Raw genomic sequence first — 24,750 nt, forward strand, 5'->3', positions numbered from 1 at the left:
AAACAGCTGATGACCACTCCATCCTTCAGAGGGTATCGCCACCCGGGTCCGGAAACCTGCTTCCTTCAGGTAATTTCGGTCAGCCCAGGCACACTGCATCACCGGCCATCCCTTACAACGATGTCCCAGTAGGGAGATCGTTGTCCTCCACCGACTGAAAACAGATGAGGGGGGAACCAGCAGGAACGCCCGACTCTGTTCACTCACTCTGGAGCCCCTGTTGCTCAGCAGAGACGCACAGGCGGCATCCAGGCAAGTTTTCCTCTTGCAATTAGCTTCAGAGAGTCTTCTCTGTAGGTTCCCCTTTAGGAACAGGAAACCAACTGAGGAGCGAGGGGGGGCCGCCCCTTTTATCTCTCTGTAGGTTTCCTGTTCCTAGGGGCGGATCCCCTCTCTCAGTGGGTGCTGTCGTGGCGAATAGAAAACACAGACTGCACATAGATGCCATCCGTGTGCTGTATGTGTTGTTTTTTTTCCCCGTTTTTTTTTTATTATTATTGACACTTTTCATCTGTGCTGTAAAAAAAAAAAAAGCGGACAGGTCTCCTTTTTTTTTTTTTTTTTGCTCTTTTTTGCACCGACGAACCGTCCGTCAAAAACATGGACTTGTTAACAGCACAATAATTATGGGTCCATGTTGTATCTGTGAAAAAAATGTATATAACCAGTACATGCAAGACAGATGAGTGAATGAGGCTTACTGCCAGGGCGGAAGATGTTTGTGTGTGTGTGTGTGTGTGTGTGTATATATATATATATTATTATCATATATATATATTTTTTTTTCTTTGTCTCACCGTTGCGGAGATATTGGCAAAGTATTTGGCACATAATGTGTTAACTTTTTTCAAAGTGGGGGTCATCAGATTTCACTGAAGGCGTGTACTTCACTCTGATGCTGACCAATCATAAGCAGGCAGTAACAATCATAGGAAAGAAGAACACGCCCCAACCATAGCTTACAGCAGATTTCTCATGGTGTTAGATCTAATCATCACATTTAGATCTGCTGTACTCTAGCAAGTTATAATTGCTCTGCAGTGCAAACAGACTATCATTACATCTCACTCCTGCCTTTTCTCAACTACTGTGTGAGTGAGATGATGACGGCCTTCTCCGATCTCCCTGGAGTGCAAGTACAAGTTGAGCACAACAGACATAAATGTGATTACTGACACATCTCCAGACATGTGGGTTTGGAAAATGCTAGGAGAGGAGAATAGCTGATGGAAGGGTTTGTAATGTGACACTTTTAAACTGAGATGTACTGCTTCTCTCCCCACACTGACTCATGCAGGAGGTTAGACCAAGAGAGCAGAGCTGTATCATTACATCTCACACACTGAGAAACACAAACGATGGTGGGTGTATTCTTTTTTGTTTTGAGGGGGTGGGGGGTTTATTAATGTTGATGCCTGCTTATGATTGGTCAGCAGCACACAGGGATAAGTACACGCCCCCAATAAAAACTGTCTGATAACATCTTCTTGGATCTAACTTTTTTAAACTCAATAGGTGCCAAACACTATGATTGCTAATATCTGCACACCAAAGAAGCAAAAAAATAAAGTCTAATTCCACTCTGCAGCCACTGTTATATTTTGCTTCCAGTTCAAAATGAAAAATTTGGTGAAAAGTCCTCTTTAAAAATGACATTATGGAGTGTTCCGAAGTAGAGTTTATACTGTAGGTATTTTACTCTGTTTCTACAAAATATGTCCTAAAATTTTAGAGACATACTAAATCCTTCTCCAATCAAGTGCAGCCATTGTGGTTGTCCTGCAGTGATGACGTCTGGTCAAGACAGTTTTTCCATACCTGAGTTAATTTTTGGGAGTGTACACACCTTTTAGATTTGGCTTTCCATACAATCATTGACAGCTGGGTTTAACACGCGCCCATCGCGGCACCCCTGTCTCGTGATTGCGGGACGCCGATGGGTTGTCATAACAGCCGGGGATCTACAGAAGACCCCCATGCCTGTCCATTGTGAATCTCCTGTGAACACCGGTTCGTGTACAGCGTTCATATGAGACCTCTATTTTTGCTATTGATTGCATACATAGGATTGCTAATGCACTGCTATGTGTAGCACAAGCGATCACACGATCGCTGCTTCAAGCCTGCTAAGGGGACTGTTAAAATCAGTAAAAATTGTTGCAAAAAAAAAAAGTTTTAAAAAATTACAAAAAAAACCACAACATAGAAATCTGATCAGTAAACGGCATAAGGAGAAAAATAAAATCAGGATTAGGAGTTTATTTTGGCACTGCAACATTGCAATAAAATGTAATAATAGGCATTCAAAATGTCATATCTATTCCAAAATGGTATAATTAAAAATGTCAGCTGAAGCAAAAAAGTAAGCCGTGGCCCAGTCCTAGATACTGAAAAATGAAAACCCTACGGGTCTGGGAAATTGGCAACGTAAGCGAAATTGTTTTTCACCTCTTAAATAAAAAAAAGTAAAGAAAACTATATTTGGTATCTGTGTACTCATACTGACCTGGGGAATCATAATGCCTGGTCAGTTTTACCATATAGAGATCATGATAAATAAATAAAAAAACACTTTTTTTTTCTGCAATTTCACTCTGCTTGGAACTTTTTTCCCCATTTCCAGTACACTGTATGTCACGGGGGCGGCGCCAGTGTGGGTCGTGTCATCTCTGAGTACACAGGGCGGCCGCTGCTCCCCGGCCCTAACTGACACTCCTCTACATTAGGGTCAGCTGTCAGTCACTGTTACAGCTGCCGATCTGTATACTCAGAGCGATGAATGAACCGCCCCCGTAACTGAAAATCAAATGCTGCCAGGGAGAATAAAGTTCATCTTCTGCCCCAGCAGCGTTTGTCTAAATGCTGGCAGGTTAGTAACGATAATAGCCTGCAGAATAACCCCATGCAGATGCAGGTTAACAGCGTGTTATCTGGTCACACGTGCCCTTTAAAGTTAGAACAAGGTAGATTGATATTGAACGTATATTGTCCCGCTCAGGCTGAGATCTGACAAGGTAGCAGTGCAGGTTTATTTGCTGATCTTTATATGAGAAGATTCAGAGTCCTTCAGAGTAGGTACTGCTACATGAAAAAGAAAATACAACTCTTTAAAGCTTTGTAATTGTGAAACTGATATTCCCATACATGTGTTTTATCATGCAGCCTGAAACTGGGGGGTCTATAGCATTTAGGGTATGTGCACACGTATACTGGTCCACTGCGGATTTTTTCGCAGCAGATTTGATAAATCTGCAGGGCAAAAACGCTGCGTTTTTGATGCAGATTTATCGCGGATTTACCGCAGTTTTTCTGCGGTTTCACAACTGCGGTTTTCCATAGGAGCAGCTGTAAAACCGCTGTGGAATCCGCAGAAAGAAGTGACATGCTGCGGAATGTAAACCGCTGCGTTTCCGCTCGTTTTTTTTCCGCAGCATGTGCTCAGCGTTTTTTGTTTCCCATAAGTTTACATTGTGATGTAAACTCACGGGAAACTGCTGCGGACCCGCAGCTGCATCGTGTGCACATACGGTACCCTTATAGGGAAATGTGACTCGGCTAAAATCTTACCAAGGTGAAGCAGGCTTACAGTATTCTTCTTCTGCAGTTTGATGACTTCAGAGTGAATGTTTAACTGCACTTGATAACTCTTTGCCAGGTAGGTTGCTTAGCTTTCTAATAACTCACCATAGTATAGCATTGCCTCTTATCATGTGTGACCACTAGTGTTGAGCATTCCGATACTGCAAGTATCGGGTATCGGCCGATACTTGCTGTATCGGAATTCCGATACCGAGATCCGATACTTTTGTGGTATCGGGTATCGAAACAACATTAATGTAATAATGTGTAAAAGAGAGAATTAAAATAAAAAATATTGCTATACTCACCTCTCCGACGCAGCCCGGACCTCAGCGAGGGAACCGGCAGCGTTGTTTGTTTAAAATTCGCGCGTTTACTTGGTTACGTGAAGTCCCGGCTTGTGATTGGTCGCGGCGGCCATGTTGCCGGGACGCGGACCAATCACAGCAAGCCGTGACGTAATTTCAGGTCCTTGCAGGATTTTAAAATTACGTTCCGGCGTTGTGATTGGGCGCGTCGTGGTCACATGGGCGACGTAACCAATCACAAGCCGGGACGTCACGGGAGGCTGGACACGCGCACATTTTAAAATGTGCGCGTGTCCAGCCTCCCGTGACGTCCCGGCTTGTGATTGGTCGCGGCGGCCATGTTGCCGGGACGCGGACCAATCACAACGCCGGAACGTAATTTTAAAATCCTGCAGGACCTGAAATTACGTCACGGCTTGCTGTGATTGGTCCGCGTCCCGGCAACATGGCCGCCGCGACCAATCACAAGCCGTGACGTCACGGGAGGCTGGACACGCGCACATTTTAAAATGCGCGCGTCCAGCCTCCCGGCTTGTGATTGGTTGACCGCGATGCAACCAATCACAAGCCGTGACGTCACGGGAGGCTGGACAAGCGCGCATTTTAAAATACGCGCGTGTCCAGCCTCCCGTGACGTCACGGCTTGTGATTGGTTGCGTCGCCCATGTGACTGCGGCGCAACCAATCACAACGCCGGGACGTAATTTTAAAATCCTTAAGGACCTGAAATTACGTCACGGCTTGCTGTGATTGGTCCGCGTCCCGGCAACATGGCCGCCGCGACCAATCACAAGCCGGGACTTCACGTAACCAAGTAAACGCGCGAATTTTAAACAAAGAACGCTGCCGCTTCCCTCGGTAAGGTGCAGGCTGCGTCGGAGAGGTGAGTATAGCAATATTTTTTATTTTAATTCTTTCTTTTACACATTAATATGGTTCCCAGGGCCTGAAGGAGAGTTTCCTCTCCTTCAGACCCTGGGAACCATCAGGAATACCGTCCGATACTTGAGTCCCATTGACTTGTATTGGTATCGGGTATCGGTATCGGATTGGATCCGATACTTTGCCGGTATCGGCCGATACTTTCCGATACCGATACTTTCAAGTATCGGACGGTATCGCTCAACACTAGTGACCACTAACTAGGTCACACTAGGTTCACCAGCCATCGTCTGCTTCCACAGTCCCATAGTTTTCTAGGAAGAGTGATTACATACATGTCGCAATCTCTGGCTCAGGTGAAGAGATCTAGTGGTCAGGCCGGGTCATCCGAAGCGAGAATGGTACTTGTTTCATGAATGTGTAAGACCGGCCTGAGACCGAAATTCGGGCGAGTGCTGGAGCTGCCTGCCATTTCCATGTGCTGGATTGGTCTGTATATTCGAGCGGAGTAGTGCATGCTGTGATCTTTCTCCATGCAGACTATTGATCAGTGTGGGAACTACGGTAGTCTATATACCCTGGCACTCTTGCTATAATGGGTTAGTGTGCTGTGTATGTGTGGCCCAAAGCGCACTAATATATAACGCGTTCAACTGGACAAGCCCGACGTGTGAGGGGCACAAAGCAATGTCTGTGGGGTTTTTTTTGGGGGGGGGGGGGATTCAGACACAAAATGTTCATGTGAATAAAACCCTAAAGCAAGCCTAACTAAAGACTTTTTTTTAAATCATTTTGCAAGGATATTACAGACCTTTAGTAGACGAGAGCAGTGTCCTTTTTAGCATAGCCCCTGCTGTCTTTCATCTCTGAGATTCTGTCTGAAATGCAGTTAGCTACTTAAGTTTATTAAATGGGAGTGAGCCAAGAACATCACTTTTGATCTAAATTACCGTACTTTAATTAGGCTAATAAATAATAATAATAATAATGGCTATCTTCCTAGTTGTCACTGATAAGCAAACTGTTCAGTGGCTTACGAAAGTATTCGACTCCCCCTTGGCATGTTTAATGTTTTGCTACCTCACAAACTGGAAGGGTTTGCATTAGTTCAAGTAAAGAACATTCCTTCAATTGTGTACATTCGGTTTTCTTTTTATTGTGAAGCAAACAACAAAGAGGACAAAATAATTTAGAACTTGTATCCCAAACTATTCAACCTCCGAAAGTCAGTTCTATGTAGAGCCTTGTTTTGTGGCAATTACAGCTGCATGTCACTTTGGATGAAGTCTCTATGAGCTTTCCACATCTTATTACTATTTTTGCCCATTCCTCAAGGCAAAACTGCTCTAGCTCCATGAAGTTAGATGGTTTCCTCTGGTGAACGGCAATCTTCAAACCTGAGCACAGATTCTCAATTGGATTAAGGTCTGAGCTCTGACTAGGCCACGCCAAAACATTTACACATTTCTTCTTAAACCACTAGAGTGTTGCTTTAGCATGGGTTATTGTCTTGTTTTTATTTTTGTATATTTTCTAATTCTGCATTTTATTGTATTTACTTTTTGCCTTTATTTCTCACTAATGGGGCTAAGTGCTACATGGATCTATGTGATTTCTGCAGTTACCATATAGAAATGACTTGACAGCCTGTTAGATGAATGACATCGGTGATCTGTAAGGACAGCGATCCCCTTGGCATGACTCCATGGACCCTATGTTTGGAGAGTCCATCAAATCAATAATGACCACATATGGGATTCCCTTGCACCTGCTTGAATACAGGAGCAGCACTTCAGCTTTCGGGAACACAGTGTTCAACTTGTCCAATCCCAAGTGTACAGTTCTCTAACTAAAATAAGTATATATGGTGATCACAGCGGAGGGAGTGACTGGACAGACAGATTCTCTAGACTTAATTGGTTCAACATTAAACATATCTTCTGTACTTTTTCACAATCAAGTACAGTCGTGTACAGCGAGCACCATCAGAGAGTCTCCTGGAAAAGAAGGATCCAGAACCTTAGCTGGAGAAATATACTTCACTAGACCTTGGAAATCAAGGTCCCAGAGTCGAGAGGAAGAGTGCAGAGGCCGCAATCTAAGCTGCTTGAGGTCTAGTGTGAAGTTTCCACAATCAGTGATGGTTTGGGGAGCCATGTCATCTGCTGGTGTAGGTCCACTGTGTTTTATCAAGACCAAAGTCAGTGCAGCCGTCTACCAGGAAATTTTAGAGCACTTCATGCTTCCCTCTGCCGACCAGCTTTTTGGAGATGGAAATTTCATTCTCCAGCAGGACTTAGCACCTGTCCACACTGCCAAAAGTACCAATACCTGGTTTAAAAACAACAGTATCACTGTGCTTGATTGGCCAGCAAACTCGCCTGACCATAACCCCATAGAGAATCTATGGGGTATTGTCAAGAGGAAGATGAGAGACACCAGACCCAACAATGCAGATGAGCTGAAGGCTGCTATCAAAGTAACCTGGGCTTCCATAACACCTCAACAGTGCCACAGGCTGATCGCCTCCATGCCACGCCGCATTGATGCAGTAATTGATGCAAAAGGAGCCCCGACCAAGTATTAAGTGCATTTATTGAACATACATTTCAGTAGGCCAGCATTTTGGATTTTGAAATCATTTTTCAAACTGGTGTTATAAAGTATTCTAATTTACTGAGATAATGACTTTTGGGTTTTCGTTGGCTGTAAGCCATAATCATCAACATTAACAGAAATAAACACTTGAAATAGATCACTGTCTGTAGTGACTCTGAGTTTCACTTTTTGTATTGAAGAACTGAAATAAATTAACTTTTTGATGATGATCTAATTTTGTGAGAAGCACCTGTACATGTAGATTTCCAAGTGTGGACATATCTTGTCATGTAATAGAAGTATGTACTCTGTTACATATTTTAGGTCTGGGATGTTTATTAACTGTATGTTTTTATTGTTACCGTATATACTCAAGTATAAGCCGAGATTTTCAGCCCCAAAAAATGGGCTGAAAGGGCCCCTCTCGGCTTATACTCGAGTCATGTAAGGCGGTGGGGTCTGCGGGTGAGGCGGAGCGATGACTGTCAAATACTCACCTGCTCCCGCCGCTCCTGACACGGTCCCCGCATGTCCCATGGTCTTCGGGCACGGCAGCTTCTTCCCCCTGTTCAGCGGTCACTGGTACCGCTCATTAAAGCAATGAATATGGACTCCACTCCCTAGGGGTGAAGCCGCATATTCATTACTGTAATGAGCGGTGCCACGTGACCGCTCACTACAGGAAGAAGCTGCCGCTCCCGAAGACTGTGGGACATGCAGGGACAGCGCCAGGAGCGGGTGAGTATTTCATATGTACCTTCCCTTGTTCCACTGCCGCCTCGTCTTCCGCGTCCTCTGCAGTGACTGTTCAGGTCAGAGGGCGCGATGACGTATTAGTGTGCGCGCTGCCCTCTGCCTGAACAGTCAGTGCAGAGAGACGGGACACTGAGGAGCAGCTGGCAGCGACGAGAGGTGAGTATGTCATTTTTTGTTTTTAGTGCAGCAGCAGCATCACATGTGGCACAATGCTATATGGAGCGTCTATGGTGCCATAAAGAACTTCATAGAGCATTATATGGGGCATCTATGGGGCCATAATGAGCTGTATGGAGCATTATATGGGGCATCTATGGGGCCATAACTGCATGGAGCATTATATGGGGCATCTATGGAGCCATAAAGAACTGCATGGAGCATTATATGGGGCATTTATGGGGCCATAAAGAACTGCATGGAGCATTATATGGGGCATCTATGGAGCCATAAAGAACTGCATGGAGCATTATATGGAGCATCTATGGGGCCATAAAGAACTGCATGGAGCATTATATGGGGCATCTATGGGGCCATAAAGAACTGCATGGAGCATTATATGGAGCATCTATGGGGCCATAAAGAACTGCATGGAGCATTATATGGGGCATCTATGGGGCCATAAAGAACTGCATGGAGCATTATATGGGGCATCTATGGGGCCATAAAGAACTGCATGGAGCATTATATGGAGCATCTTATGGAGCCCATCATGAACTGTATGGAGTATTATATGGGGCATATTTTGTATGGAGCATCTTATGGGGCCCATCATGAACTGTATGGAGCATTATATGGGGCTCCTAATTCAATATGGATATTCAAAAACACTTAACCTACTGATGTCTCAATTAATTTTACTTTTATTGGTATCTATTTTTATTTTTGACATTTACCAGTAGCTGCTGCATTTTCCACCCTAGTCTTATACTCGAGTCAATAAGTTTTCCCAGTTTTTTTGTTGCAAAATTAGGGGGGTCAGCTTATACTCGAGTCGGCTTATACTCGAGTATATACGGTATTTAGATCTGTTAAATATGTAAATATTTTTTAGACCAGGTTAATTGTAAGTCTTGATGAATGGTGTGAGCTTACTAAACTGCATAGTGAATTATGTACCTTCTACCATTATGTGGTTGATGTAAAAAATTGCGCATCACATATTTGCGCCTGGTTCCAGTGATTTTCAATTTATTAAAATCAACCAAGTACAGCATTTTAATGCTTTTAAATGACAGAGTTGTTGGGTCCGGTGGCCTGTAATCATTCGCTCACCTATGACACTTCTGTATGAATGGGAACAATGGCCATCATATTGGGATACTTAATTGAGGAGACACAGAGAGGTTCTGTCTCTCTCTTGTATATATACGGAGCTCCTAGAAGCAGCAGTCAGTTGTTATCCGTCTTTGGGAGTCGATCCAGTGATGTCTTCTGAGTTACTTGGTTTTGTCTTGTCTTTGGTGAAGCCAAAATCCGATTTCTGTAATTCGAGCATTCACTTTGTTGATTTTCCAACTTCTTATACGAGGTTTGAACTGGCTGAACTTGCTAGAAAAGGTACGGTCACTAAGTTCCCCTCTAAATGTATTGTCCACATTTGCCTTGATTTTAAGACCCGTTTATTGGGACTGGCATACCCAGCTATGTGTATGTTCTTTAATCTGTGGCCTGGTAACTATGGATAACTTTAGTTCTGGTAAATGGGGCAATAATGCCTGCATAAACGTGACACTTCAAGAGTTAGAAACTGTGCTAGTTACAATTAAACTAGTTCCAGGATTATAGTTAACGAATTTCCATGTGCAGATCAAGCGGCTTGCACTACTATTTGGTGTAAACTAAGCCCCAAAAGCTCATAATTTGCGCAAAGTTGCAATTTATGACAGTTATGATATATATTTTTTTTGCATTATGGTTGCCTAAAGTTGAAAAGTGTGCGAGGGAGTGGTGAACCACATTTTAGACAGATGTGTTAAGCGTTACCCCGGAAAATGTTGCAACTCTTGCCACAAATCTACAGCTGCTTTATAGGAGTAAAGTTCATTTTAGGGCAGTCTAAAATTTCACAAAATTAAATGACGTACACATTTTTTTGCAATCTTACTCCAATGATCTTTTTTTTTTTTTCTTTTTTCTTTTTCCTCTGGAGTAATAAAATGCCCAAGTATGTTTATTTGTTTTTCTGTCTTTCTCTCTAGATCCCAATTATCTCATGGCCAACGAACGAATGAATCTCATGAATATGGCCAAGTTGAGTATAAAGGGCTTGATTGAGTCTGCTCTAAATCTGGGCCGGACCCTGGATTCTGACTATGCACCTTTGCAGCAGTTCTTTGTGGTGATGGAGCATTGCCTGAAACACGGATTAAAGGGTAAGAAGTCGGACGCCTGGTCACATTTTCTGGTAGTGCTAGTGTGTCTGCATGTCTGCTAGCTGTACATGATGGGGTGTAGATTGTGATTGTAGTATTATGTTGTTTGCTAGCTAAGAAGACGTTTCTAGGACAGAATAAATCATTCTGGGGACCTTTGGAACTAGTGGAAAAACTGGTGCCAGAAGCTGCAGAGATCACTGCTAGTGTAAAGGACCTGCCTGGTCTCAGGTAAGTGACATGCCTGCATTACCTGTGTATTCCCATAATGAAGGCATCATTCATGTGCCTGGGAGTCAGTCTATTGATTGGAGGGGCATATAGTATTTTATGAACTGCTCTCTTGTTGACAGGACACCCGTGGGCAGAGGTCGCGCTTGGCTGCGCTTAGCATTGATGCAGAAAAAGCTCTCGGAGTACATAAAAGCTCTAATTAACAGGAAGGACCTCTTGAGGTAATCTTACAATTGATTTTTTCCACATAAGATTAGACATGCATACTGTCCCTATTAGGAGCTTGTTTCCATAGACCGGTTTGGACTTCATATGGGAATTTTGGTCTTGGTTGTAATTGGGGTTCACAATGCAGCTTGTAGATCAGTCTACTTTAACATTCATTCACGGGGTCCATTAACAAATGACCTGTGTGTTTAAAACAGAAACAAGTGTATACGGTAGCTCCATATTCTATTTTTATTATGGAATTTCAAAGTGTGCACTCTAAAGGGAAACGGTCACCGGGTTTTTGCTATCTCATCTGAAAGCATCATAATGTACGGGCATAGACCCTGAATCCTTTGATGTATCACTCACTACTCACTCTTTTGCATGCTGTTGTTTTGATATAAAATCTCTGTTTTATCTGATGCAAATCTACCAGTTCTGATGAGCTCTGTATAACCCCACCCCCACCACTGATTGGCATCTTTCTATGTACACTGTGCATAGGCACGAAGCTGCAAAACCGTAGTGTTGGCGGGATATACTGAGCTCATGAGTATGGAGGACTACATGGCAGCAGGTGTACTAGTCCTGCTTATAAAAGTGAATTTTATCAAAACTACGGCATGCCGCCCAGTAAGTCTCCCACTGCTGGAATCAGGCTCTCTCCCCCTACAGTGTGCTGCTCTCAGATTGGGTGGCAAAAGTCTGGTGTTAGATTACTTTTAAAAGGACTGTAAGCCTGGAAACAAGCTAGGCACTGCATTCTAATGAAGTTGTCCTCGCCGTTAAATTGAAGAGCTGAGGACTCCTCTCTAACATATAGTATGCGGCCAATTTCCAGGCTTACAGTGGGTGGCAGAAAGGTAAATATTATAGATTTTGAATCTCTGATTACTGGTTTTAAGCATTTTCCGAGGTGACACTGTTTTCAAACTTTGAGTGATTATTATATGAGGACAGGAACTCTAGTGCCACCTGTTGGAAGTATGAATCCAAAAAGTCCATATCGACCCTTTAACGAGCCTTGTCACATGACTTAGGATAAGAAGCCAAACCAGAAACTCCTCTTTCTTTCTAAAGAGGCTATTTGCATATTTAAACTCTCAGAGGTGCACTGCAAGGCCTATAAGTCTCCCTTACACAGGCTTGTCTCTTTCCACAAGGAGAAATACTTCCCCTTAGGCCATCTATTACATGACTGTGCTGAAGCCATTTCAGTAAATGACTTGCACTTCCTGAGCATATTGGCTTGTGACCACCACTACTAATAGTAGTCAGGGATGCAGCTTGAGTCTGTAATTACAAATGCCACATTTGATGGCTTTAAGGCATACACCAAGGAAGCAGGTGCAGAAAGCAGAATGTCACGGCTCCTGAGATGAGTCAGGCAGCACAGCAAATGTTCTCACAAAGCTAATGGGGGGACAGCATGGCCTCTATGCTGTTCAGAACTGGGGTTCCAGAAATACATTTTATTCTGTTCTCAATCTTTATCTTTATTCATAAAATAAAGCTGAAAATGTCACAGTTCTGTACTCAGTTTTTCAGCAGTGCTGCCTGGTTATTATTGCTGTAATGACAGAAGAAGTGTATTTTCCTATAATGGCATTTCCTGTCCTGTTTAGATGTTACTAAATAGAACACACTTGTACAATTGTTCTGTGACTTGCTGTACATCAGGCCAAGTCACGTTTGCATCAGGGTATTATGGCCAATTTTCCCTTGTCATTGCAGTGAGTTCTATGAGCCCAACGCGCTAATGATGGAAGAAGAAGGGGCTATTATTTCTGGCCTTTTAGTTGGACTCAATGTGATTGATGCTAATTTTTGTATGAAAGGAGAAGACCTTGATTCACAGGTATGCATTCAATCTCAATATTGCAAAGTGGTGCACCCCTCCTAAAAGTTGGGAACTTTACGGAAAACGGTGTTGACAATTATACTGTCTTTAAAAGCATGAAAAGATGCTGTTTTTTGTTCACTTTCAGGTTGGAGTCATTGATTTTTCGATGTACTTAAAAGAAGGTCCTGTTGCCAAGTGCAGTGACGAGTAAGTGAGCGATAAGCAGCTAAGAATGTGATATTTGTCATGTCTATTGTTATCCACTGAGCTGCTAGCACATTTACGTTAATAAGGGCATACTGTACATCAGCGTGTTGGGAGACACAAGATGGCGAGAATTAGTTAATATATTTCACAAATGTCAGATTTGGAGATTTACAGATTTCTGCCCGGTTGAACTCGTGTTCTTTGTTTCTGAATACATTGATCTCACATACCGGTAATTCCTGATCATTGAAGATTGTGTTCAGTTGTGAACATATCATTTTTTTTTTTAGAATAACAGACTTTTTTGATAAACCTTTTTTTTTTCTAAAAAGTGCGCGTGTCTTATGATCCAGAGGCAGCTTCATATGATGGAGGAAAACGCTGACCCAGGGTCCTTCCTGACCACCGAGAGATCTGCTCTCTGTCCTCCTGCCCCACACTGATCTATCTGAGCGGTGCCAGGCAGGGTGGAAAGCAGGCTGCCCAGATGCTGCAGATCCAGTGGCCGATCACATGCCTGAAACGTCTCACCATGTATACACCGTGTGCAGCAGAGAGATGGGGGTGTGCATTGTAGCATTGCATACACTTGTGTCCCTGTGTGCCCTCCAGAGAAACTCTCTAACAATAGATCTGCTACTTCCGCATTACAATGATTGATAACTCCACTATAAAACATATCCTCTACTAATTAAATGTTCCCTTTTTGGTGTTAATATATAACCTAAAAATGTCACCCCGGACTTCAGTGTCGGAGTATGAGATCCAGGGTGGAATGACGCACACACATACTGCATTACTGACAGCTTTTTTTTTTACATTCAATAAGACACATGTATCTCTGAACCTTTCCAGCCTGAGGCTAATCGCTAGGAAGCAGCACTGGAGTTGTCTTTCTATCTGTGACATTTTACTTCCAATTTTAGCTTGAAAAATGGTCGACTTCCGATGTGTGATGGCAACTTGTTACCAGGCTTAGGGTTGTTTTCACCAAAGATCGGTTGTATGATGTGTCTGCCGTTCTAAAGTCCTAGTGAATTCATCATGAATTAGCAAAGATGTCTCCTTATCCTAACCATGGCACCAGTGCCCTTACCCTTTCCTAGCAATGTCTTAAAGGGAACCTGTCATGTAAAATAAAATAATTACAGTTCGGTCCAGAAATATTTGGACAGTGACTGAAACTTTGTGATTTGGGCTCTGCATGCCACAATTTCAGATTAAAAATGAAAAATCTGAGAAGCAGTTGAAGTGTAGACTTTCACCTTAAAGGGGTTGCATAAAAATATAATGTGAAATGTTTAGGAATTGCAACCATTTTTCTGCAAAGTCTCCTCATTTCAGGGGCTCAAAAGTAATTGGACAAATTAACTTTACCATAAAAATAAAATGTTCATTTTGAATACTTTGTAGAGCATCGGTTGCCAACCATGTGGCTCACTGGCACATGATGTGTGGCTCTCGGCTGTCTGCCAGCTTGGTGCAGCAAACAGCCATTGACAGTAGATCTCTGGATGGTGACTTGTGTGTGACTTGTGTCTCAGTAGGGGGTAAGATAGGAAACCTTGGAGCTTGGATGCTGCCTTGGTGTGATTCAGTGGAAAGCTTTGGCTGTCATTATACCGGTAATAGGGGGCTCAGGGTGTCGCTACCGTCAGGGGGCAGGAGCTGGATGTGGCTTGCGACCGTCTTGGAACTTTTTTTTATACAATATTACTATGGGGTTAGTAATGGGGGCGTCTTACCTGACTGTCTATGCTAACCAGTCCATTCCCCTCTTGACCACTGTCAGGTCCCACATCTTTCTACAAGCCTGGTATTCTGGCCAATACTGCAGTGTACTTCACAGCTGTGACCAGCAGTTGGCAAAAGCGATCCACACGGCTAAAAATTGCTTCTATATTGTCAAGGTCAAAACAGAATGTGTTTGACCCCTCATCCTGGCCTTGTAACCATCACTTTCCACAATTAGGTGGTGTGGAGGAAAGATAAACTGTGTCAGCAGCTGTTGTACGGACCGTCTGTACCCTCGGCATGTAATCCACAGCATAATCCAAAGCTGCACCAAATCCTGTGGATTCTGTGGATAGCAGCGGCTAATTAAAGTAGATGATTTCCCAAAATCATAGCGGCAGTACTGCTACTGTAATACAGTGCACTTTCTCAGACAGGACACAAATGTACCCTTGTATCCAGCGCACGTCCAGGCTAGTAATTAGAAGGCAGCCATATTTTAAAAAAGTTGTAGCAAGAAATAACCTAAGGGTATCTGCTCATGTCTTGTTCTTACTGTACCAGAAAAGTGAATGAGATTTCTTATTTTTTACTTGAAGATTTAAAGCACTATCATATCTGCAGTGTGTCCATTTTTCAGCTCTTTTTGCAGTGTTTGTCACCCATTTTAATGACTGGGAAAAAATGCATGAAGCATTTTTTAATGCAGCATTTTTCCTGCCAAGACCCTGTTTTTGATGCAGAAAGTTTTGTGACAAGTATTTAACATGTGCACATACCTTAAGTGTAGCGTCTCTTAATCACAGCTTCGGTTTGTAAATGACTCTCTTTTTGTTCCTTTTCTAGAGATGTCCAGATAACTGCTATATTAGATCAGAAGAATTATGTAGAAGAGCTTAACAGACAGTTAAGGTACAGTATACATATTTAAAGGGATTGTCTAGCCCCAAAAAATCAGAAAACTGCTAAAAAATCATTTTATTTTTTTTTAAGGCCGGACAACGCCTTTAGCAAGTTACAGCCAGCAGTATGACTTAAAGGGGGTGGTCCCAAGGACAAATAGATTTTAATCTAAATCCCTATCTATTTTGTGCCATAATCTGAACTAGTTTCTAATATACTTGCATTAAACATTTTCTACTGTTCCCTAACTACAGCATCTGACAGCTATTGCATTTTTTCCCTTTGTCCTGTATGGTGACACTTTGGTCCTGTATGGTGACACTTTGTTTGAGTATCCTATTGCATGATGGGATACTTAGGAGTCGCCATCGGGGGGCAGAAGCTGCATTGATTGTCACAGCCTCTGCCCACTCACTGAAATGAATCGTCTTCAGTGACGCTTATTTCCGGGGCTGTGCTTGTCCCTTCTGTGTCCCTGCGCACTGTCATTGTGTGATATGCACAATCACAGCGTGCGCTTTATCGGCTCAGGTCAGTAGTAATGAGTTAGCAACAGAGCAGCCATTCACTGTTAGTGCGTGTTGTCAGGATGCCCAGCGTTGAGACTAGTGACATCACTTCCGAGAGCGGTGCTGATCTCTGAAAACTGGATATCCTTACAATGCACTGATGGTGCATGCTGTTGCTGACTCATGGCTACTGAACTGAGCCAACAGCACAGAGGGTGCTGTGATTGTGCTTACCGCACAATGACAGCGCGCAGGGACTAGCCCTGCTCCTGAAATTAGCGTCACTGATGACGCCTCATTGCAAGGAAGGTGCTGACCGTGACCACAGCTTTTGCCCCCTGATGATGCTTCATGTGAGCAGCCTAGTATGCACTGGGATACTCAAACGAAGTGTCCTCACACAGGAAGTATGGGGGAAAAATGCAATAACTGTTGGATAATGTAGTTAGGGAATGGTAGGGAACTTTTAATGCAGGTATATTAGAAATTAGTTTCGATTACGGCACAAAATAGATGGGGATTTAGATTAAAATTTATTTGACCTTTGGACCGCCCCTTTTAAGTAGGCATTCTGGCTTCGGCAAGTAATGTTTATTAATGTGCATAATGAAAAATCTACTCCCTACAAAATCGGGGAAATTTATATAAATGTATCGGGTTATTATAATTTTCAGGGGTTTACTGGTATTTTGAATGCTTTATCCTATTGTAGCGTATTGCGGTTTAAATATAGCCAACTTCTCTTGTATGGGAAAAAGATTGGAAAGTGTCCTGTCCTTACATTTTCAATTGCCTTCATTTATTCATAATGTATACAGCTGTGGCTCATGGACCAATGTGCATTAATAATTAAAGGGACAATTAGTACTGCTAACAGAAGACATGCATACTCTGCCCCAAGCAGACCAGTGATTCTAATGTGTACCTTCATCCCATTATAGGAGCACTGTAAAATCGGGCTTGTCTAATTGGTTTGTGATGATAATTATAGCTCCCTGGTGTCTCTGCTTACTTCCAGGAAGTGTATTTGTAATGTATAAATTATGATATAAAAAAAACATACAAATGAAGCACAAAATTAATACATATTTTTTTAAAATCTTCTAATCAATGAATACAGTTTCACAGGAATATAAAGGCATCTGTTTATTAGCATCTGCCTTTCGAAGGGGTATTCTCATCTTGGACATTTATGACATATCCACATTATTGTAGAGATTCAGGAATGGGAAGCTGTAACCCAGCTTGTGTTAGTAAACTTTAGCCAAAATAGATGTGCCTTGACTGGGTAAGATTTGGTAAATAATATATTTATATATATTTGTTTTATGTATTCCAGTGCCACTGTTAACAATCTTCAGACAAAGGTGGATGCATTAGAAAAGTCCAACACCAAACTAACCGAGGAGGTACGTTCACTTCTGTAAATTAAGTTAAAATAACAAATCAGGCATGAAACAATACTAGAAGCCAAAAGTGTGCTCTTGTTAATGTTTTTTGGGGTAACCTACTTTCCGTTTTTTTAACGTTTTTGCAAAGCAGGTTTGCTATCAAAACGTCATGTCTAATATACTGCCTCATTTACGATTAGCAGCTTTCACATTAGCAAAAAGAGCGTAGTGATTCCACTGTATTACAATAACTGTGATATTTTGCATAGGAATAGTAATATTAATATTTAAAGGAGTGTTTCATCTGAATCATGCTGCCTTAATCAGTTGCATCGGACACTGGCTGTGGATGCTGAGTATGTTTTATGCTGACACGCTGCTGCATTTTAGATAAAACACACTGTACTCCACCTTGATGTGCACATCAGCGAGGATGGAGAAGAGTCTTTGGTGAGGGTATTGGTTTTAACAAGAGGATCAACCCTTCCACCCCCTCACAAGTTTAATTCTCCTTGGCACCTCCAGAGGATGAATGGGGACAATTTTAAGGTTCTGAATGATGGAGTATCTAGTCTACCTCAGATGGGCGCAGCTTTTCCATTTAGTATGCATTTAATTGATCCTTACATAGCATTAATATGTGTCTGAGCTTTACTTTTGCAGCACCGCCCATGCAGAGTAATTTTAAATGTTTGTTAAGTGGATCTGCAGCATCAAGAAATTGATTCAGCTTTCTCCAAAGCTGAATTCACATACACACAGCTCAGTACTGATGTTTGTCTTTCGTACTGTTGCTGCCACATGTGCTACAGAGAAACAAAAGCAGGACTCCCTCTGGTTCTGTTTGCGGTTTATGAACTGCTGGACTACCCACCAATTCGGAGAACACTGAAAATGACAGCGCCTATAGAGGGGTTATGGTGAAAAATTCAGGATACAAGTCATATAATAGCTAGAAATAGCGTTTAATAATGGCGGTAATCATAAAGTACACAATATGACAGTCTATTCTGAAAGCTCATCCAAAATTATTGGTATTCCTTAAGAAAATTGGTAGAAAAGTAATGTTTCATGAAAAAAAGCAATGAAAAGAACATTTATCATAAAAATTATCATAAAGATTCATATTCTTATTTCATTTTTCAGCTTGCTGTGGCAAACAACAGAATTATTACCATGCAGGAGGAAATGGAGAGGATGAAAGAAGATAGTACATACTTCTCCAAGGTAGGCTTGGTGTAAGAAATAGTGTGTGATATGATACTTGTTAGGAGTATATCAGAAGAGATTCTGCTTAAATGCAGCACAGTTTGCTAAAAAAGTGTCCTGCATGTGTTTGCTAAGAGAACATCATATTATCAGCGTCGCATTATCCTTTGTAAAGCAAAGAGCGATCATAGTAACGTTTGTTCTGTGCACATGGAGCACAAGCTTATAAATGACTGACGATCGGCTTACATGATCATTTAACAGCCATGGTTGGCTTGTCTGATTGGGTTCTAATAATCTACCCGGCTGTTGTTGGGTTTTATTTTACATCAACAGTTAATTCATGTTTTTGTTTTCCTTTTTTTTTTTTTTCTAGGGGAACAAGCAAGAGAGAACAGCAGACGGGCAAATGCTTAGTGAAGTCAGGAAACACTTGAAGGAAGAAACCCAGTTGAGACTGGTAGGATCACATTGTCATGGCACCTGAAGGTTCAAAAGCCAGGACTGTCAAATAGATGCATCTTTTCAGCAGTCCATTCAATACTTGTGTATCTCACTGCTTAATTACTCTTTCTGTCTTTTAATTTACTATTTCAATGTAAATAAGCTAAAATTCTACGCTGTTTCCTTCACAATGTATTTTCGTCTGTGTTTCAGCCTTCTGTTTCTGTTACAGTGTGACGTAGCTGCAAGCACTAGGAAAGATATGCAGTGGGTAAAATAAGTATTTGATACACTGCTGATTATGCACGTTTTCTCATCATCTACAAAGAATGGAGAGGTCTGTAATTTTTATCGTAGGTACACTTCAACTGAGAGACAATCTTAAAGAAAAAAAAAAAAAAAACTAGAAAAACACATTGTATGATTTTTACATAATTTATTTGTATTTTATTGCATTAAATAAGTATTTGATACAATAGAAAAACCGAACTTAATATTTGATACAGAAACCTTTGTTTGCAATTAGAGAGGTCAGACATTTCCTGTAGTGTTGACCAAGTTTGCACGCACTGCAGCAGGAATTTTTGCCCACTCCTCCATACAGATCTTCTCCAGATCTTTCAGGTTTTGAGGCCGTCGCTGGGTAACACTGCGTTTCAGCTCCCTCCAAAGATTTTCTATTGGATTCAGGTCTGGAGACTGGCTAGGCCACTCCAGGACCTTGAAATGCTTCTTACGGAGCCACTCCTTAGTTACCCTGGCTGTGTGTTTCAGGTCATTGTCATGATAAGCCACGACCCATCTACAATGCTCTCACTGAGGGTAGGATGTTGTTAGCTAAAATCTCGCGATACATGACCCCATCCATCCTCCCTGCGACATGGTTCAGTCGTCTTGTCCCCTTTGCAGAAAAGCACCCCCAAAGTATGATGTTTCCCCCACTATTCTTCATGGTTGGGATGGTGTTCTTGGGGTTGTACTCATCGTTCTTCTTCCTCCAAACACAACTAGTGCAGTTGATGCCAAAAAGTTCTATTTTGGTCTCATCTGACCACATGACCTACTCCCATTCCTAGTCTATATCATCCGGATGGTCATTGACAAACTTAAAATGGGCCTGGATATGTGTTTTCTTAAGCAGTGGGACCTTGCGTGACGTGCAGGATTTTAATCCATGATGGCGTAGTGTATTACTAATGGTAATATTTGAGATTGTGGTCCCGGCTCTCTTCAGATCATTGACCAGGTTCTCCCATGTAGTTCTGGGCTGATTCCTGACCTTTCTCAGAATCCGTAGTAGAAAGAAAACCTTCGGCACACAAGCAAAGCATTTTTGAGATGAGTTGAAATAAAATATACACTGTGTGCAGAATTATTAGGCAAGTTGTATTTTGAACACATGATACTTTTTATACACGTTGTCCTACTCCAAGCTGTTCAGGCTTGAGAGCCAACTACCAATTAAGTAAATCAGGAGATGTGCATCTCTGTAATGAGGAGGGTTGTTGTCTAATGACATCAAAACCCTATATAAGGTGTGCTTAATTATTAGGCATCTTCTTTCCTTTAGCAAATTGGGTCAGAAGAGAGATTTGACGGGCTCTGAAAAGTCCAAAATTGTGAGATGTCTTGCAGAGGGATGCAGCAGTCTTGAAATTGCAAAAGTTTTGACGCATGATCACCGAACAATCCAGCGTTTCATGGCAAATAGCCAACAGGGTCGCAAGAAGCGTGTTGGGCAAAAAAGGCGCAAGATAACTGTCCATGAATTGAGGAAAATCAAGCGTGAAGCTGCCAAGATGCCATTTGCCACCAGTTTTGCCATATTTCAGAGCTGCAATGTTACTGGAGTAACGAAAAGCAGAAGGTGTGCAATACTCAGGGACATGGCCAAGGCAAAGAAGGCTGAAAAATGACCACCTTTGAACAAGAAACATGAGAGAAAACGTCAAGACTGGGCGAAGAAATATCTTAAGACTGACTTTTCAAAGGTTTTATGGACTGATGAAATGAGTGATTCTTGATGGGCCAGATGGATGGGCTGCATCAGTAAAGGGCAGGGAGCTCCACTCCGACTCAGACACCAGCAAGGTGGAGGTGGGGTACTGGTATGGGCTGGTATCATCAAAGATGAACTTGTGGGACCTTTTCGGGTTGAGGATGGAGTGAAGCTCAACTCCCAGACCTACTGCCAGTTTCTGGAAGACAACTTCTTCAAGCAGTGGTACAGGAAGAAGTCGGTATTGTTCAAGAAAAACATGATTTTCATGCAGGACAATGCTCCATCACATGCCTCCAACTACTCCACAGCGTGGCTGGCCAGTAAAGGTCTCAGAGAAGAAAAAATAATGACATGGCCCCCTTGTTCACCTGATCTGAACCCCGTAGAAAACCTGTGGTCCCTCATAAAATGTGAGATCTACAGGGAGGGAAAACAGTACACCTCTCGGGACAGAGTCTGGGAGGCTGTGATGGCTGCTGCACGCAATGTTGATCGTAAACAGATCAAGCAACTGACAGAATCTATGGATGGAAGACTGTTGAGTGTCATCATAAAGAAAGGTGGCTATATCGGTCACTCATTTTTGGGGGTTTTGTTTTTGCATGTCAGAAATGTTTATTTCTAAATTTTGTGCAGTTATATTGGTTTACCTGGTGAAAATATAAAAAAGTGAGATGGGAATATATTTGGTTTTTATTAAGTTGCCTAATAGTTCTGCACAGTAATAGTTACCTGCACAAACAGATATCCTCCTAAGATAGCCAAATAAAAAAAAACCACTCCAACTTCCAAAAATATTAAGCTTTTGATATTTGAGTCTTTTGGGTTGATTGAGAACATAGCTGTTCATCTATAATAAAAATAATCCTCTAAAATACAACTTGCCTAATAATTCTGCACACAGTGTAGTTTTATATTCACAGCCGACAACATTTCAGCAGTAATACCTTTATTCAGGATATCTATACATGCAAAAAGACAGAATAAAATATACATACACGATTAATCATGAGTAAATCACCATGGTGACAAAATAAATTTTATTCTTACCGTATATACTCGAGTATAAGCCGAGGCACCTAATTTTTCCTCAAAAAACTGGGAAAACTTATTGACTTGTATAAGCCTAGGGTGGGAAGTGCAGCAGCTACTGGTAAATTTAAAAAATAAAAATAGATACCAATAAAATAACATTAATTGAGACATGGGCCACATAAGATGCTCCATACAAAATATCCCCCATGTAATCTCCATAAAGTTGATGATGGCCCCATAAGATGCTCCATTCAAAATTATGCCCCATATAATGCTGCACAAAGACGATGGCCCCATAAGATGCTCCATACAAAAATATGTCCCATATAATTATCCATAAAGTTGATGATGGGCCCCATAAAATGCTGATATAATGCAGTTTATGCTGATCATATACCCTATATTGCTGCTGCAATAACAAAAAGACATACTCCCCTCTCGTCACCGATTCTCAGCAGTGACCGTTCCAGCAGAGGGCGCGTACTAATCACTTCATCGCTCCCTCTGACCTGAAAGTCACAGCCAGAGGATGCAGAAGACTCAGCGCAGCGGTGGGACAGGTGAATATCGCAAGTGCCGGGGGCCTGAGCAAGCGGCGGCAAAGGCACCTGGCCCCCATAGCGCCGACCGCGTGCCCTGTCAGCAGCCACCTGAATGCTTACCGAGGCTGCATGTATTCTCATCTAATATATAATTGCCTAGAATACTACTTCCTGCAATTTGTGCCAACTTCCGTGGCTTTGTCCGGAGCTAATGTCCGGAGATAAGTGACGTCACCAGTGTCCTACACCCAGGCAGAGCACAGGGGCCCCAGGCAGCATATGGGGCCCCAGGCAGAGCACAGTGGCCCCAGGCAGAGCACAGGGGCCCCAGGCAGCATATGGGGCCCCAGGCAGAGCACAGTGGTCCCAGGCAGAGCACAGGGGCCCCAGGCAGCCTATGGGGCCCCAGGCAGAGCACAGTGGCCCCAGGCAGAGCACAGGGGCCCCAGGCAGCCTATGGGGCCCCAGGCAGAGCACAGGGGCCCCAGGCAGCATATAGGGCCCCAGGCAGAGCACAGGGGCCCCAGGCAGAGCACAGGGGCCCCAGGCAGCATATGGGGCCCCAGGCAGAGCACAGTGGCCCAAGGCAGAGCACAGGGGCCCCAGGCAGAACATGGGGCCCCAGGCAGAGCACAGGGGCCCCAGGCAGCATATGGGGCCCCAGGCAGAGCACAGGGGCCCCAGGCAGAATATGGGGCCCCAGGCAGAGCACAGTGGTCCCAGGCAGAGCACAGTGGCCCCAGGCAGAGCACAGGGGCCCCAGGCAGAACATGGGGCCCCAGGCAGAGCACAGGGGCCCAAGGCAGCATATGGGGCCCCAGGCAGAGCACAGGGGCCCCAGGCAGCATATGGGGCCCCAGGCAGAGCACAGTGGCCCCAGGCAGAGCACACACCAAATCGGAGGCCGAGGGTCCCCACCCACCAAATCGGTGGCCGAGGGTCCCCGCCCACCAAATCGGAGGCCGAGGGTCCCCGCCCACCAAATCGGAGGCCGAGGGTCCCCGCCCACCAAATCGGAGGCCGAGGGTCCCCGCCCACCAAATCGGAGGCCGAGGGTCCCCGCCCACCAAATCGGAGGCCGAGGGTCCCCGCCCACCAAATCGGAGGCCGAGGGTCCCCGCCCACCAAATCGGAGGCCGAGGGTCCTCGCCCACCAAATCGGAGGCCGAGGGGCCCCGCCCACCAAATCGGAGGCCGAGGGGCCCCGCCCACCAAATCGGAGGCCGAGGGTCCCCGCCCACCAAATCGGAGGCCGAGAGTCCCCGCCCAACAAATCGAAGGCCGAGGAGCCCCGCCCAACAAATCGAAGGCCGAGGGTCCCCGCCCACCAAATCGGAGGCCGAGAGTCCCCGCCCACCAAATCGGAGGCCGAGAGTCCCCGCCCACCAAATCGGAGGCAGAGGGACCCCGCCCACCAAATCGGAGGATAAGGGGCACCGCCCACCAAATCGGAGGCCGAGGGTCCCCGCCCACCAAATCGGAGGCCGAGGGTCCCCGCCCACCAAATCGGAGGCCGAGGGTCCCCGCACACCAAATCGGAGGCAGAGGGACCCCGCCCACCAAATCGGAGGATAAGGGGCACCGCCCACCAAATCGGAGGCCGAGGGTCCCCGCCCACCAAATCGGAGGCCGAGGGTCCCCGCCCACCAAATCGGAGGCCGAGGGTCCCCGCCCACCAAATCGGAGGCCGAGGGTCCCCGCCCACCAAATCGGAGGCCGAGGGTCCCCGCCCACCAAATCGGAGGCCGAGGGTCCCCGTCCACCAAATCGGAGGCCGAGGGTCCCCGCCCACCAAATCGGAGGCCGAGGGTCCCCGCCCACCAAATCGGAGGCCGAGGGTCCCCGCCCACCAAATCGGAGGCCGAGGGTCCCCGCCCACCAAATCGGAGGCCGAGGGTCCCCGCCCACCAAATCGGAGGCCGAGGGTCCCCGCCCACCAAATCGGAGGCCGAGGGTCCCCGCCCACCAAATCGGAGGCCGAGGGTCCCCGCC

At 44.2% G+C, this 24,750-nt stretch overlaps 1 protein-coding gene across 5 annotated transcripts in view; it reads left to right on the forward strand.

The window, feature by feature from the left end:
* RUFY3 (RUN and FYVE domain containing 3) overlaps nt 1-24,750 on the forward strand; it is a 121,840-nt gene that overhangs the window by 72,459 nt on the left and 24,631 nt on the right. For all 5 annotated transcript variants that reach the window (XR_013218383.1, XM_077276284.1, XM_077276265.1 and 2 more), the window contains exons 2-10: nt 10,322-10,495; nt 10,609-10,726; nt 10,849-10,950; nt 12,674-12,797; nt 12,928-12,989; nt 15,570-15,635; nt 17,475-17,544; nt 18,673-18,753; nt 19,112-19,195. Coding sequence is in view for 4 of the 5 variants with exons in the window: in XM_077276284.1 (XP_077132399.1) it covers nt 10,322-10,495; nt 10,609-10,726; nt 10,849-10,950; nt 12,674-12,797; nt 12,928-12,989; nt 15,570-15,635; nt 17,475-17,544; nt 18,673-18,753; nt 19,112-19,195 (881 nt within the window). In the remaining variant the exon portion in view is untranslated. The remainder of the gene's footprint in view (nt 1-10,321; nt 10,496-10,608; nt 10,727-10,848; nt 10,951-12,673; nt 12,798-12,927; nt 12,990-15,569; nt 15,636-17,474; nt 17,545-18,672; nt 18,754-19,111; nt 19,196-24,750) is intronic.

This window comes from Ranitomeya variabilis, chromosome 1 (genome assembly GCF_051348905.1).
Source record: "Ranitomeya variabilis isolate aRanVar5 chromosome 1, aRanVar5.hap1, whole genome shotgun sequence".
NCBI classification, from domain to species: Eukaryota; Metazoa; Chordata; class Amphibia; order Anura; family Dendrobatidae; genus Ranitomeya; species Ranitomeya variabilis.